The sequence below is a fragment of the Phascolarctos cinereus genome, unplaced genomic scaffold (assembly GCF_003287225.1).
Source record: "Phascolarctos cinereus isolate Bilbo 61053 unplaced genomic scaffold, phaCin_HiC Scaffold_4;HRSCAF=312, whole genome shotgun sequence".
Classification (NCBI taxonomy): domain Eukaryota; kingdom Metazoa; phylum Chordata; class Mammalia; order Diprotodontia; family Phascolarctidae; genus Phascolarctos; species Phascolarctos cinereus.
The window spans coordinates 592,346,583-592,364,033 of NW_027555847.1; the positions used below are offsets into that span (position 1 = coordinate 592,346,583).

The 17,451-nt window shown below is 37.1% G+C and overlaps 1 protein-coding gene across 1 annotated transcript in view; it reads left to right on the forward strand.

Moving 5' to 3' along the window:
- Nucleotides 1-17,451, forward strand: part of VPS13B (vacuolar protein sorting 13 homolog B) — a 1,028,583-nt gene that overhangs the window by 594,948 nt on the left and 416,184 nt on the right. Inside the window, exon 30 of the mRNA XM_020969189.2 lies at nucleotides 5,902-6,013. Within this exon, the coding sequence (XP_020824848.1) occupies nucleotides 5,902-6,013 (112 nt within the window). The remainder of the gene's footprint in view (nucleotides 1-5,901; nucleotides 6,014-17,451) is intronic.

A 17,451-nucleotide genomic window follows, 5' to 3' on the forward strand; every position in this document is an offset into this window, starting at 1 on the left:
CGATATTGTGTTTGAACTTCAGAGTTTCTTCACAACTTTGATTTTTCATGAGAAATGCTTAAAAATCTTCTATTTCTTTAAAAGTCCATTTTCCCCCATGTAACATTATACTTAGTTTTACTAGGTAAATTATCTTGGCTCTAAACTCATATACTTTGCCTTCTGGAATATCATATACCAAATTTTGTACTCCTTTACAGTGGTGGCTGCTAAATCCTGTGTGATACTAACTGTGGCTACTCGGTACTTGAATTCTTTCTTTCTGTGTTTTTTTTTCTTTTGCATTATTTTTTATTTGAGTTAGAAGTTCTGAATTTGGGATATGACATTCCTGGGATTTTTCGTTTGGGAGTGGAGATGACCAATAGATTCCATGTCTACTTTGCCCTCATTTTCTAAGAGATCTAAGCAGTTTTCTTTTAAGATTTCTTGAAATGTGATGCTTTAGATCTTTTTGTGATCATGGTCTTCAAGTAGTTCAATGACTCAAATTGTTTTCTCCTAATATGTTTTCTTTGTCACTTGTTTTTGTTATGAGACTACTTATTTTTTTCTATATTTTCAACCCTTTAATTTTTTTTAAGGTTTATTTTTGTTTGATGGAGTTTTGGGCTTCTATTTGGGCCATTCAGATTTTCAAGGAGTTTGTTGCTTAGGCAAGGTTGTATATACCTCTTTTGCCAAACTTAATTCTCTTTCTAGGTCTTTTTTCCATTGCTCTCATTTCTTTTTCAATATTTTCTTCAAGTACTCTCATTCTATTTATAAAAATATTTTTAAACTTTTTATATTTTTAAAACTCCTGCTTTATCTCTTCCAAAATTCTAGATTGAGTTTGCGCCCTAATTGTGTTTTTCTGAGAGGCATTGCTTTGAGATGTTTTGGAATCTTTGTCGTCTTCTGCATTTGTGTCTTGAGCTTCCCCACTAATATAATAACCTATTATGGTGGGATTTTTTTTTTTTGCCCATTCTTCCAGGCTATTTCCTGACTTCAGACTTGATGTTAAGGGTGGGTTCTGTGGCACTTCTGGAGGGTAAGTTTGGGCTGGTCTTCTTGTTGCTTTCTTTTTGTATTGAATGTTGTGTCATTTTAGAATGTCAGGGGCAGGCTGGGGACCTGCAAGCTTTCAGTATTCCAGAACTGGTTTGGTCTCGGACAAAAGTCTGATTGCTGCCCCACTGGTCTGAAATCTACAGTGTCCTGACCTGGGTGTTATAACTGTAGACTGTTGCTGTAGCCCATGTCAGCCATGGAAAACGACTGGTTCAAAGTAGCAGAGTTGTGGGCTCCCCTTTGGTGTGGGATTCTTGCTCTGGTTATTCATGTGCAGGCCGGATTAGACATTGAAAATGAGATCCTGCTTTGAGCCTGAGGTCTAACCCATTCTGAATTTCTTCCTTTCTATACTGCCAAGAACCTCCTTTCCTGGCAAAACCATTCCTCTGTGCAAGTCCTCTTCTCAGTCTGCCGTCTTCTGTGACCTGGAACTGAGTAGTGGATAACAAAGCTTATAGTTGGCACCTGTCCTTGTCTCAGAATAAAGGGATTTGTTCTGTGAAGTTTGGATTCAGTCAGAGGGCCGAAATTGAGGATCTAGAGGACCATATGTGGCCTCAAGGACACAGGTTTCCCCACCCCTGATCTGGGTATAGGACTTCCTCTTTCCCCTGCTATGAAGCTATTCCCAGGATATTTCAGTGCTCTGCATGTGGCATGCTCCTGGCCTGACATACCTCTATGGTCCACCGAACTCCTTGTCTTTCTTTCTGTGCTAAGCAGGGCTAGAGAAAGGACCCACTCTGACTTTATCTAGATTTCCGCATCAGGATTCAGTCTGGTGCATTTTCTAGATCTGTTTGGAGAAGTTTGTGGAGAAGCGGCCATTGCAGTGCTTCTCATCATCCCACCATCTTGGCTATTTCCCAAATTATTTTCCAGTATGCTTGGCCCAATTCATAGGTCCTGTAAGAGTGCATTAATGTGCCTTTCTTCCCATAGCCCCTAAAAATTTGCCATTTTCATTTTTTTTTCATCTTTAACAATCTGATATGTGGGAACAAAAGCTCAAAATTGTTATAATTTGCATTTTCTTATTATTAGTCATTTGGAGCATTCTTTCTTATGATTGTTTCTCCCCAACTCTTCTCTGAACCCTTATAAATATGCATTCCCAAATTCCAGGTAAACTATTAAACTATTATCAACTTTACTTAATGACACAGATTTCTGTACCTCCAACCATTCCAGGTTTTACACATATATTTATGTATACATATATATGTACTTAAGTTTATCTATGTAGCTACTGTATACATATACATGTTAATATACATGTATAGCTCATTATATATGTGTATGTGTATATATATAATATATATACACACATGTACATATGTATATATGTGTGTATATGCGTGTGTGTGTGTGTCAGTCAGTCAGTCAATAAACATTTATTAAGTGCCCGCTATATTCCAGGCATTGTGCTAAGTGCTGCAGATATAAAAAGAGGCAAAAGAGCTGTCCAAGGAGCTTACAGTCTAATGACAGAGACAACAAACAAACAAAAATGTACAAACAAGATATATACACAATAAATAGGAACTAAATAATTAAGGAGAGGCTCTAAGTATTAAGAGGGGTTAGGAAAAGCTTCCTATAAAAGATGGGACTTTATTTGGAACTTAAAGGAAACCAGGGAGGACAGTAAGCAGAGATGAGGGAGGAGAGCTTTCCGGGCATGGGGTACAACAGCCTGAGAAAATGTTTCTTTTTCATAGAACACTGAGGAGGACGGTGTCACCAAATTGAAGAGTACCTGGAAGGGAGTATAGTGCAAGAAAGCTAGAAAGGTTGGGGGTGAGGGAGGTGCTAAGTTATGAAGGGCTTTGAACACTAAAGAGACGATTTTGTATTTGAGGAAGATTTGTATTCCTTTATTTGTATTTGTGTATGTGCGCACACACACACACACACACACACACACCCCTACCTATCTTGGATATACATCAGAGTTATGTATTTTCGAGTCTCATCTCATAGGTATGTCCAACTCAACATTATAAAACAGGACACATTATCTGTACATCTAAGCCGTCTCCTCTTCTGAACTTCCCTAGTACTGATGAGGGCACTACCATTCTCCCTTTCACCTATACCTAACACTTTTGTATTGTCCTTAACCCTTCACTCTCACTCATATTACATGCCCAATCTCTTCTCACATTTTGTTGTTTCTGTCTATGCACTTCTTACATACCTCCCCTTCTCTCCTCTTATACAGCCACCACACTAGCTTAGACCATCATTACCTCTTATCTGGACTATAGCAATGGCTTATAAGTGGACCCCTTACCTCAAGTCTCATCATTCCAACTTAGCTATTCAGCTCCACCAAAGTGAGCTTCCTAGAGTTTAGATTTGACCACTTTGCCCCCTACCCAGTAAACTCCAGTGACTCCCTTTTACTTCCAGGATCAATTATTAATTCTTCTGCCATTTACAGCCCTTTGCATTGTGGCTTTTTTCTTTCTTTCCTGGCTTTGTACACTTTATTTCACTGCATGCTGTCTGTGCTCCAGCTTTACTGGCCTGCCTTGAACAGGACATTCCATCTCCCATTTCTGTCTTTAAGCTAGCTATCCCACATTGAAGAAATGGTCTCTCTCTTTGCTTCTGCTTCTTAGTTTCCCTGACTTCCCTTAAGACTCAGCTTTAATCCCATCTTCAAGAAGCCTCACCAAATCCTCCACAGTCAGGAGTGGGGAACCTGCAGTCTCAGGCCACATGTGGCCTTCTAGGTCCTTGAGTGTGGCCTTTTGACTGAGTCCAAGTTTTATACAACAAATCCTTTTCTTAAAGGGATTCTTTCAAAGGGCTGCACTTGAGGACTTAGAGGGCCATGTATGGCCTCAAGGCTACAGGTTCTTCACCTCTGCCACACCAACTGCACCCCTCCCTCCGCCCTACCCGTGCAAGGTGGCGTTATTTTCCCTTTTGAAGTTACATCTACTCTATATGTATCTTGTGCACCTAATCACTGCATGTTGAGCCCCTTGAGGACCGGAACTGTTTTACTATTCTTTATATCCCTGGATTTCAGCACAGAATCTGACACACAGCAAACATTCAATAAATGGCTTTTGATTGACTGATAACATCCTTTTTTCCTACTTAAAGAAATTTTTCTTAATAACACTTGAGAGATAGGACCCCTAGTTCTGCTATTTTATTTTCTCTTCCTTCTCTCTTATCCCTTCCTGACCCTAAAGGATAATTCCACCTTTTCCTTTCCTTACTCTTTTTCAATCTACCTTCTTGTCTCTCTTTAGTAATTTTTCTCTCTGCTTCCCCCTACTCTTAGTTTCTTCTCCTGATTTATCTAAGCCAAACTATGCTAACTTGACTTCAGTCACAGCTGGAATTAATTGAATGATCACTGCATTCTTTGAGTACCACAGTACTGAATGGTAAATACTGGGCATGTGCTTATGTAGGCATACTCTACTTAAGACGTCCCTCTCATCTTTTATTGTCAGTTCTTTATAGCTCTGTTTTTGAAGGATGGGTTTCTGATTTTAGAGATAAATTTGCACCATTCATATATGTTCTGTGTAGCATCTTAAAGGCTAAGATCTTAACAGTTTTGATTAAATTAATGTTTTAGCAACTACACTAGGAAAACATGTCTTTTGTTCTTGACATTGGAAACAAACTGAAATTCAACTAAAATTAAAAGGCCCACCAAGAAACCCACACACATTCCACAGAGCCTTTAGAAAAGAAAGGCCTTTTGAATTATACCAGTGAATTAGAGATAATGCTCCAATCTTCATATGGAAAGCACTGGTGGTTAAATTATCTCTTGTTTAGGCCTCAGTAAAGACAGATCACTGGAGCTGGTTGATCTACTTCTTTGTGTTGTCTCCTCAGATTCTTATCCTACTTTCTGACTCTATCAGGATCTGGCCTGTCAACCTAGAGTTTACTCATTTTAAAACTCTTTTAATATAAAAGTCATTAATTTTTTACAAAGATGTTATTAAAATTTTTCAAATTCAGTGCCATAAATAATTATTAATTATAACCATAGGTTATAGAAATGTGCAGAAGAAGCATTTTGAAAGCAGTGAAAATGAAGGCAGGATTCTTTTTGTCCTACCACTTACACTGGTGCTTCCTAACCTCTTTGGAGTTGGAAATAAATTCTAAATTTATTTCTTATGGCATTTCCTCACTTTGTTTGTATTATGGACCCCTTTGATAGTCTGGTTAAGCCTATGGACTGCTTCTCTGAATACTATTTTTAAATGCAGAAGATTTCAAAAGAAAGGAAACCAAATTAATGTGGCCAAGTATCTTATAGAAAGAACTTAAAGAATTCTTTCAAAAAATTTCTCTTCCCTGGAAATTTCCTGAGCCTTGGATGAGCTGGTCAGAACCCAAGTAACATTTCCCTTCTTCTTTTGTGAACCCAGAGCAAAAAGACTAAGATTTAACCGTAAGCCCTAGCTATGACAGTGGTGGCCAAGATGCCCATTAAAACCGCCATGCTGGGCCCCACTAATGTCCATACTAGTGGTACTGAACAGTGGTAATAAATTATTTTCAATTTGTTGTAATAAAACAGAAATGCTTATGAACAGGAAGAATGAATTATACTTATATAATTTTGGTTAAAAAAAAAGGTACTAAAATACTAGATACCACGTTGAAATTGCTAGATATTAGGGTGGTTTATGTCTTAGGGTTTGTCTAGCACTATAAAGAACTGTCCTTTGTTATATTATTTTTTCTCTAATTATTTTGCCTTTTTTTTTCAAAGAACACCCTCCTTTGCATGCCTTGTTGTAGAAAAACAACGTTATAGGGCTGACTTGACTTGTCTTTCTTTTGTTTCAGTTTCTGAGGCCGCAAGAGAAGACACCCTGGTTTTGAAGATTGGCTCTGTTGCCATGGCTCCGCAGGCCGACAATCCACTTAGCAGAACTGTCCTTAGAAAAGACATTTACCAGTAAGTGTATTTTCTTTATGTCTAGCCAGCCGCAATTTCATTTTGTGAGGACAGGCCCTGATCCATAAAAGTGCAGCACGATGGGGCCTCTAGAGATACTTTTTGTTTAGGATCTTTTGATATTCAAAACCAGGTTTTTCTGATTTTCTTCAATTGTGGCTTTAAAAATTCATTCAGACAAATCAAGTCTTTCTGGGAAGTGTTGATGAATAACAGAATCTAAGCACCAAGTCACCATGAAACTGAAGGAGTACAGTTGAAAATATTTTAATGCATCTTCTTAATCTGATGAAATCTCCAGTCACATAAAAATATAAAGAATGTTCTAGGACTACCATTTCCCATTGTAGTCAAATTGTATCTAGAAGTAGGTTTTCATAATGGAAATGTAAGCAGTTATTTGAAATATAGGACTATGGATGTCATGTGGATCAAAGCTCTAAAGAAAAGCACACTTCTGAGGAGAAATTTCACAGTAAACACATTTTCTGTGAAAATGTCATGCTCTGGAGTTTGTCACTAAGCATGTGTAAACCACAGTAAGCATCTTTGGACAGCAAAACTGGTGAACACATGTAATCAGTATGATAAAAACAATATATGATTCTTACTGAAGTTGGCACTGCCCCCAGACATGAAAGTGCAGTTGCAAATAATACCAAGTGAAAAAAGTCACAGAAATACAGATGAACAAGTGTCTTCTACTTCCTGTGCGTATGTTTCTCAGATGTGGCAGTCTCTCCTCTCACTCATTCTCTCTCCCTCTCCTTCTCTCTCCACTTCTCCCTCTCTCCCTCCTTTCCCTCCTTCCCCTCTCCTTTCCTTCTGTCTCTCTGTCTCTGTTTCTGTCTCTCTGTCTCTGTCTGTCTGTCTGTCTCTCTCTCTTTCCTCTCCCTCCTTTTTTTCCTCCTCTCTCCTCTCTCTTTTCTCTCTCTCTCCTGCATTCTTAATAGATGTTAGTGCTGAGAAATGGCTCTGATTATTGTGAAGCAGTTACTGTCTAAAAGATGACAGTTATTTTACTCTTTGCAGCCTGGAGATTTTAGGAAGGCAGGCTCTACATTGAAGATCATCTAAACAATATTTTTTTCTCTTTCAATTGTTTATAAGATTCTTCATCTGATGTCATTAGTTGCATTTTTGTTTTGTAGTTTGATAAATTTAAATACAAAGTATTATTCCTTTAAATGAGTAAAATAGTTTCCCTTATGAATTTTTCATAAGATGATACAAATTTTTAATAGAAAGGGCCTTAGAGATAATATAGTCTAATTTCATCGTTTTACTGATGAGGAAACTAAGAGTAGAAAAGTTTAAGCATGCATCTGACCCTGTCACCCCACCCCCACCCCTATTCAATAAACTCTTGCACTTTCTTGTTACCTCCTGAATCCAATATAAAATTCTCCATTTGGCATTTAGAACTGACTCCTATTTACCTTTGCAGTCTTCTTACACCTTACTTGCCTTATATCTCACTGGCTGTTCCTTGTGCCTGGAATTCTCTCCTTCCTCATCTCTGTCTCCTTACATCTCTGTTTTTTGCCTTCCCTTGCATCCCCAGCATTTAGCACAATGCCTAGCACATAGAAGACACTTAATAAATGCTATTTAACTGACTGTCTAAAATCCCATCTTCTACTACAGGAAGCTTTTTCCATTTCCCCCTAAAACTAATGCTTTTTCCTTTTGTTAATTCCCTCCAATTTATCCTATATATAGCTTGTTGGTACACAAGTTAGCCCTACTCCTCTCCCTTCATCCCAGTAGACTGGGAGCTCCTTGAAAGTGAGGATGTTTTTTGCCTTTTTTGGGGGTGGGGTATCCCCAGAACTTAAAACAGTGCCTGGCATATAGTAGGCACTGAACGTATGCTTGTAGACTTACTGATGGCTGTGTTCATAAAACTAATAGTAAAATAAGGAATGGAACCTTTGAAAATGGGCCTTAAATATTATTTGCTCCACCACTCCAACAAATGAAAGAAATCCCTTTAAAACATCCCTGATAAATAGTCTTACATTCTCTTACCTGAATATCTACAAAGCTGAGGAGTTCTCTCTCAAAAAATTCCATTCTGTTTTTAAAATACTTTTAGTTATTAGAAAATTGTTCTTTAAATTGAAATAAAATATAACTCCCTATGAATTCTATTTACTAGTCCTAATTCTGCCCTCTGAAACAACTCAGAATAAGACTCATCTTTCTTATGAAGGCTTTCACATATTTTGAAGATGGCTGTTATGTTCACTTCTGTAATCCATGTCTTTTGACTCCTTTAACATGAGGCAGAGATATAGGAAAAATACCTTTAGAGGACAAAGGGAAAAATATATATCTTAAATTTTTCTATATTTTGTTTAAATTACCCTCTTGAAATACCTTTTACCATATTTATCTCTTCCCTTCTCCTCTAAGACTGGGTATTCTTCAGGCAGGGCCCTGTCTGGTCTTTGGTGGAAGAAGACCAATCTCTAACCAAAAAAGGGAAGACTTTATTCCCACTCATGAACTGAAGTACAGACAGCTCCACTCATATGCACGAATGGCTCATTAATTCCCATGTGCAGAGCAGAAGAAATGCTATTTAAGCTATTTAAGCATGGGGTAAGGAGGGCAAATACAGGAGTCCATCGTAGATGACTACCAAATAGAATGTCATCTGAATACTTTAAGTAGAATGAACATTTCACACAGCCTGATAAGGTATTCATAATGTGTGTTACCATTACCATGATGTTTTTCTACTTTAATAGATTACAGCCTGGTAGCCATTGTCCTAACATTTATTAAACAAGCCATTATATGCCATGCACATACCAGGATGCAGCTGTGTAGATAGTGTACAGTAGACTTTTAGTTCCTTCTGCTTTCTCACTCTTGAGAAATCAGAGCCGTTCTAGATTAAGGCAGGTTCCAGCCACCCACTTCTATTTGGATTTACCTCTGGAAAGTTAGTATAGTTTAGGGCTTGTTATAGTCTTACTAAGAGTGGCTCAGTTTCAGGGTTGTCCTCATCATTGTCATCTTCTCAAAGACTGATCTGTGGAACCACATCAAAGCCTAAAACCTTTCCATGAAGTAAAGATAATTTCCTGATGTGCCATGGTACTAAGTTGATTTCTAGAGGCTCCCTCAGAAACTGAGGCCAGCCTAGAATGGAATAGGAACATGTCAGATTTATGTAAACCCACTAGTGACGTGGTTGTGGGGCTCCTAAATATGAACACGGATGTAAGAATGACTTCCTCATTTCCAGTTGTGTTTGAATAGCATGTTGGAAAGGACCTGTGTTGTCTGTGACTGCACTTTACTGATACACAGAATGTCCCACACTATCTCTGGGCAAAATAACCAGTGGCACCTTTTTGAAAGCTTACATTCGAAAGCAATTTCTGAATAATAAACACAAGTAGAGTGCACATGAGGGGACATCAAAAATGTTTCAAGATCTTACTGAACACTATTTAAAGTAATGTTTCATTAGCATCAGAGGATGCAGAATGGCAGAAGTAGAGGTGGCATTGGAATATGTGATTAGTGTGGGAATGGCCCAGTTGAAGCAAAAATGTACCCACAGTAACAAAAGCTGGCCCCTTTTTCTGATGGTTCTATTAGGCACATGGTCATGATGAAGAGAATGATATACATGTCTGAGTCTTTTGGTGCAGTTCTATGTTAAGTTGATATTCTTCTGTTTCTTATTGGAAATTGAGCATATTATCAATCTCAGCATCTCTCCAGCAGCAAGTGTTTGCTGGGACATTTATAGCATAAGAATTCTGTCTGAGGGGCAGCTAGGTTGCACAGTAAATAGAGCACTGGCCCTGAAGTCAGGAGATCCCGAGTTCAAATCTGGCCTCAGACCAAACAGTTGACACTTACTAGCTGTGTGACCTTGGGCAAGTCACTTAACCCCAATTACCTTGAAAGAAAAAATAAATAAGAATTATCTCTGTGTACTGTTTGCAGATGACAAGAAGATTACTTCCCACACCTACTTATTCCTTTCATGAAATAGAATTTCATTATATTTTAAGTTTGTCTTTGGTACAAGTTGCTAAATTTAATTTACCGTATGTGTGCGTCTATATCAAGTGGAAATTTACGTATATATTCCTTGTTGTTCATTATAGATCAGAACAAAGTAGATATTTAAGGGTGTGCTTAGATGGTGGGGTGGGGGAGGCATCGGATGGAATTTAGAGGAACAGAGAAAGGGAGTGGGAAAAGATGTTATTAGGGAAGAAGAGTAGGGAAAACAAGAGAGAGAAGAGGGTAAGTAGTTCAAGAGAGAAGGTAGTTTAATGGTGTTAGTCAGACAACATAAAGTATACTAGACTCCATTTTGGGTGCTACATTTTAGAAAGGACATAAACAAGCAGCAGTGTATGCGCATCAGGGAGACCAGGATAGTGACAGTGTCTAGAGAACATGTCTTGTCAGGATCATTTGAAGAAATGAGTGATGTTTCATGTAGAAACAAGAAGACTCAGGAGACATAATAGCAGTCTTCACGTGTCTGAAGGACCAGCATTGAATTTGTTTTGTCTAGGCCTAGAGGGCAGACCAAGATGCAGAAAGTAGAAACTGCAGAATGGCTGATGTGGACCTTCCTGAGGAAAAGCTTCCTGTGATTTCAGATTTCCAAATGTATAAGGAGCCGCCCCTGGAAGTGATGGTTTCTCCTTCATTGGAAATCCTCAAGCAAAGGCTTGGGAACCATTGGGATGTATTGTGGAGGTGCAGGATAGACTAGAGAGCCCCAGAGTCCTTTGGAACTCACAGGTTGCAAGATTCTGATTCGGAAAATTAACAGGCAACATTGACAGCAATGTTAAGCATTCTTCTACCTGGAGTCAGTGTAAAGATAAGGACAGGGGGTGGGCTGGACCTTTGATTTCATTGGTGGAACATACCCAGCACTACCTTGTAGAGCTGCCCAGAGTATTGAGAGGTGAGTTAATGACTTGGTCAAGGTCTCACAGCCAGAATACTATATCAGATGTAAAATTTAAATGCCAGTTTTGCTGCCTCCAAGACCAAGCTCTCTATACATTATGCCATGTTGTCTCTCATAATATAGTCAAGATTCTTAAGAAGTTGTGTGCTTTAGGAGAAAGAGCCCTAAATTTGAAGTCAGAGGAAATGGGTTTAAATCCCAGCTCTCCTACAACATAATTCATCACTGTGGTGTTAAGTTTCATGGATATCAAGAGGAGAGCCATTCTACAGCATCTCGCATTTTGTTATTGGAAAGAAAGTTTTAATTAGTAAAAAGTTCATTCTTGTGTTGATCTCTGTAATTTCAATATAGTGGTCTATGGTTTAGGTTTGGGGGCCCAGCAGGTGAAGTGTCTCCAATATGACATATCATGAAGTACTTAAAAGTGCAGTTCATACTCTCTATGAGTTTTCTTTTCTATAGGATAAACATCCCAGGTCCTTCAGCCAGTTTCCAAAGCCACACCTGCAGGTGAGGCATGCCAGTGATCAAGCTGCTGAATACCACATGTGATTCCACACAAAACTATAAAGTAAATAACTTGGTTTTCTTATGAAGCTCATAAACTGTGAACACAGCTCCAGAAAAGGCGTTCCAGAATCATTTTAAATAATGTCAGTGTGGTTGAAGTTGGAAGTATATGTAGTCAATCAAAGGGATAACTATGAAGGGGGCAATGCTTCCTGGAGAATGACAGCTGACATGTATGTAGCACTTTTTAGAAGATTGTTTGTTTTTTAATGGACATTATCTTATTTAGTTCTCTAGTTAGAGCAGAGTCTTACTGATCCTCTTGTAAAATGAAGGAGTTAGACTGGATGGCCGCTATAGTCCCAGCTCTGAATCTGTGATTCTTTGGTGAGAAAACCAAGACCAAGTGAGGTTAATGAAGCAGCATGCCTACTGTCAAACAGGTAGTAAGTAACAGAAAAATTTGAATGTAGGTCCTCTTAATTCATATCCAGTATTCTTATTCCTACTCTTATGATTGCCTCCTTTTGGGTTAATATGCTCTGGTATGATTTTTTTTAAAGACTCATTACCTTAGTATCCTACCTTATATGTGGCTGCTGTAGTATTTTAAGTACATTCCTCAAAAGTGAAAGCACTTCTAAAGCAATTATCATTTACAAGTTGCAGTTTTATTTGCTCTTGGATACTTTTCAGTGGAGGAAATACTCAAAGAAGAAAGCATAGCTCTCATCTTCTACTTTTCACTATGCTGTTGTATCTTTTCCGTCCTCAAATGTGCACGTCTTCTTAGAGTAGATTATGTAAGCCATGGCTTTCTTTAATATAAGCAACTCAGATTTCACCAGAAGGTAATGGCTTTAAGTCACTTCAGTTATTAAAGGAAGGTTTAAACTGACAAAGTGACAAAGTCACATATCTCAATTTCCATTCCTGGCTGCCAGCCACACACTCTGTTTCCTCTTCTTTGTTAATGGAAGACAGTGAAACAAGCTGGTATCTGAATCGTTTTGTCCTTGATAGTTTGGAGACTAAGCTATTGCCTTGTTATCTGAGATGCTTCTCATTCTGGCTTTATTGATCTTTAGCATTTGTCTGATCGCAATAACCATTTGAATGAACAACACTTGTATATCTTGTTAACACATTTTTGGAACATATTTTCTCATTACATTGGGGACAACTTGATATTGAACAAAAACTCCATTGTTTTTATCTTGAGATCATCTGACCACCATAAATCTCGCTGAAAGAAAGTGTTATTGTTTTTCATCAAAATAATGAAAAGCAACCCTATTTCTGAAGGTTGGTGTAATTAATGTTATTCTGCCAAGTAAACACTGCAGGTAAACATTAGCAAGTACATGATATGTTCAGAAAGTTATCACAAGTTACATTAAGAACATTATCTTCTTTAAAACCAAGCCATTTGCAATCCAAATGCATGGCCTTTGTTATATTCACTTTTGAACAGAGTCATTGTGCTATAGTGAATAGAGAGCTAGCTGGTCTCAAAGCCAGAAAGGCCTGAGTTCAAGTGTGACATATAATAGCTGTGTGATCCTTTACAATTCAGTACTCTTTCCAACTCTCTTAGATGATAAGTTGTAGAAAAGGTACTGATTTACATTGATAGTTTCCTTACCTAGAAGTCTCAATGGAATCACAGATCCAGCCCCTATGCCAGTCCCAATCTTTGAATAATTAAAATGGAATAGAATTTGACCAAAAATGATAAACTATATCTCAACATTTGTTTTATACTGAACTAAGTTTATCCTAAAGTGCTAAAATTTATACCTTCTAATCAATCCTATTTATTTCACAGATATTAGAATTTAATTGAATGTAAATCCAAGTGTGATGATTTCAAGACGTAAAGTTTTAAAGGATGTTTATCTTATTAGTTGTTTCCATTGTAAATGAGAAAGTAAATTTAACTATCTAAAACTGAAAGGTAAATGAATGTTGTCTTATGCAGCTTGACTAGATATAAAGCATTCGTTCTCCCCAAAATCCATACTGAGTTAAGTATGGAGAGTCCAGTCATTGTATTCATACTGTTTACTGTGTAGGCAAGTGAGACTGTCCATAAAACCTTATTTGATGGAGGAAGTTTGTCCAGGACAAACTAAAGCATTAAATAAATAAAATAGAGTAAGAACTCCTTATAGAACTTGGCACACTAATGAGCATCTTATAATTAACTAGATAATATAGGGAGAAACAAATCCAGTAAGAGATTTTGCTCTGTATGCTCTACAAAAAAAAAAAAAAAAGAATAAGGAGGGAAGAAAGGAAAGAAAGAAAAAAAAGAAAGTAGGTAGGAAGGTTAAATGGTCCCTTTGAACTTAGCTTGTAAAAAGGAAAGGACTAAATATGATTTACCTGTTTGGAGTTGATAAATATTTTTCCCTTAAAATATAGAATTCGGTAATAGTCATTACCACCTGAAATACTATAGAAAAAGTTATCATTGAACAAGATCTCTTCTATTGATTGCTTATTTGGTAAGTTCTATGAACGACAGACCTTAGGAAAGTGGTATCGTAATAAACAAGGTTATTGTAAATTTTCCCTCCTTAACTTACCTCCTTCAGTTCCAGATGTCAGAAGACAATAGGCCCTTTCCACTTCAGGATTCACAGATTTATTATTTCAAATGAATTGCATTGCTTATTGGAATGCAAGAGGAGAATTGAGTTCATGTGGTTTTATAATTAAGAAAAGAGAAATGCATTACTTTAGACAATATTTTAATTGAGTTATATTGTTTTCTTTATATCTTCCTATTTCTTCCCCTAGATACGGGATTATAATAGAAACTTCTCTCCTAGTTTGTTTATTCTAAGGAGATTATGTATTCAAAAATTGAGTCTTATGCTACATTTAGTCTGTGCGCTGTCTTAGTTAATCAATTCACCAATGATTTTTGTATTTTGAAGAAGAGACGTGGGAATTTTATATGAGATGGCAGTTCTTTTTTCTATATGCTTATCTTGACCTTATTACAGAAAGAAGTCTGGAAGAAAGGATGCAGTCAGAAAATCTTATTGTAAATCTTCTCTATCTTTGAAATGTGTTTTGGAATATGAAGTATGTTTCTAAAAATTTTCAAGTCCGCACTTCATTTGGAATTTGCCATTGGTCTTTGACTTGTTCATTTTAGATAATTATGTGGTTGAGCTACTTGTTATAGATATATTAGTAAAATATTAACTCTTTTAGAGTTGATAATATATGTACATGTAAATCCTAATAACACTTTATTTTTACTTATTTATTTAAAAAAAATACAACTTGCCTAGATAGCTAAAAGTCCATTACATTGGTGTGGAAGGCCAGAGAATAATGGTATAGACTAGGCATGTCATATCAAGCTTCTGATTTTTTCAGTTATTCAGTTGTGTTGGGCAGCGTGATTGGGTTTGGGGTATATTCAAATATGTGAAATAATACTCCTTTTTATGATAGGGTTCTCCTGTATTGGCATGTAGCCTATGGAATACAGTTCATGTGTCCTCTCTTTGTTGTGGTCACATTTTCTATAAAAATTCACAGACCCCATTTTCCGTTGAAATTTAATTTTGGGAATGTTTAATTGAAAGCTTCTTGTAGGCAAACAAAGACTTAACTAATCAAGCACTTTAAAGGACTAAAGAAACAAACATTGACACTGCTGGTGAAAGAATATGGAAACCTGAACCAAGCTAACCAAACCATAATTGTTTATTCTTATAAGCCTTGACTCAGTGTATCTTTCCAGTGCTGCTTTAACAAGAAGCACCACTAAGCAGTATCCATTTTAAAGGCTATTTCAATTAGGTAAGGCTTACGTTTTTTGCTTTGGTAATTTTACTACTGCAGAATGTATGCTTTTACCATACTTTGACCAAGTAACTCCCTATCCATCCCACAATTGCTTGGTATTCCACATATCTGAATGTATTCTGAGTCAATTCACAATTCCTCAAAACTTAACTTAAAAAATAAACCCTAATTAATATGTTGTTATTGGCCTACAAGCTTGTCTGTTCTGACCTCCACCAGCAGCATTATGTTGTTACAGTTGCATTAACTGTGTAAAGGGGAGTGGATAAAAAAGAATGGAAGGATGGAACACAAGCAAGGGAAGGAGCTGCAGGAGGGAAGTAGCAACCATAGAAGTAAGCCACCAGAGGGGTGAGTGAAAACAAAGGCAAAGAGGGAGTTAAAGGAAGAAGTCAAAGAAAGAAGTGAAGTCTGACAGAAAAGAATAGAGGAATGCTCATTCTCTATTCCTTTAGGGTGCATACATTTTTAGTTGAAAAGAAAAAAGAAATGAAGAGTTTTCCTTGCATTCTCTAGGCTGCTTCAGCCTGTTACGTGTTTTCAGCTTACCACCATTTCTATACTTGTAAACCTTGCCTAGCTTTCTCTTTAACCTTGTATAAGTTTCATAACTATTGTGATTTTTGCTAATATGAATAAGAAGACTTTAATTATGCAAGTATAAAGGAAATGTTCTCTGGAAATGAAGAGTGCTTTCAGTTCTCCACTATCTCAACAGCAGGGCAGTATTCTTTGTCACATTACCTACACGTGTGGATCAAGGCAGTGGGTTAATATATTTCCCACCTTTAGTTTGTATGAGATAAGTATACCTGAATTGGATAGATGAGATTGGTCATTTCAGTGATTCTTTATATTGTACATCACCGTGAAATCTGAGAGTTAGTAAAAAGGCTTAGAAGTTGCCTGGTCCAAACCATACCTGAGCAGAAACAATCCTTTATGAAAATCTCTAACAAGTAATTGATTCATTTTCCACTTGAAGACTTCCAGTGATGAGGAACTCACTACTTCCTAGAGAAGCCCATTTCACTTCTGTACATTTATACATCTTAAGAAGTTTTTCCTTTTATTTTCCTTATATTCTATTTGCCTTAAATCTGGTGTTAGGTAACAAATGAGATAATACTTAAGGTTAAGAGCTTAGCACAGTGGTTGACATGTAGTTTGTGCTATATAAGTGTTACCTATAACAACAATAATGATAATAGCAATTACTATTAGTTTATTATTATTATAGAATTATTTCATTTTAGATTTGAAACAAACCTTTAAATGTCTTCTAATCCACTTCTGTAACTTTACAAAGGAGAAAACTCAAGCCCTAATAAGTAAGATGTAACTTGCCTGAGAACATAAATCTGGGAGTAGAATACAGTTTTATTCCCAGGCCAAAGCCATTGTGTCCGCTCCACGCTTATGTCTCCAATTATTACTTACTTTTCAATCTTGCCTGTGTTCCATTTATGAAGTTCTAATAAATTGTGTATAATCTTAATGCTAAATCAGTCAACCAAAAATATTTATTGGATGTTTACCATGTACAAGGCATTATATTTGATACTGAAGGGAGAACAGAGAAGAAATAAAGTGCAGTCCTTGCTCTCCCTTCCCCATCCCCCACCAACGAGCTTATTACATAGAACAAAATGAGAGCTTTCCAAAGTGTCAGGCTATCTATGGATTCCGCTCACTGGATATCTCCAAGAAAAGGTTGGGTAATGGCTCATCATGAGTGTTATAGAGAGAATTCCTACTCAGGTAGGGTTGGACCACGTGACATCTGTGGTGCTTTCCAGCTCTGAGATCTTATGCTTCTGTGAGATAAATGCCAACATCAAACTTAAGTGTCAAGTGAATGGTAAGAATAAGTAACTCCTGGAGTTCAGCTAGGGTGGTCAGGGAAGGCTTGGCTGAGGAGTCCTGACTCATCTGAGATGACCTTTGGAAGGTGGATTATGTTTAGAGACTTAGAGGAATGGGAAGGACATTTATAGCTCAAAGGAATGAGGTGAACACAGGAGTGGAAGCGGTAAAGTATAAGGTATGTTGGAGTGACGATCAATTGACTAATCTTAAGTTTCTTGAAGGAAACATGAGGAAAAGACTTTTTGATGTCTTCAAATTCTTA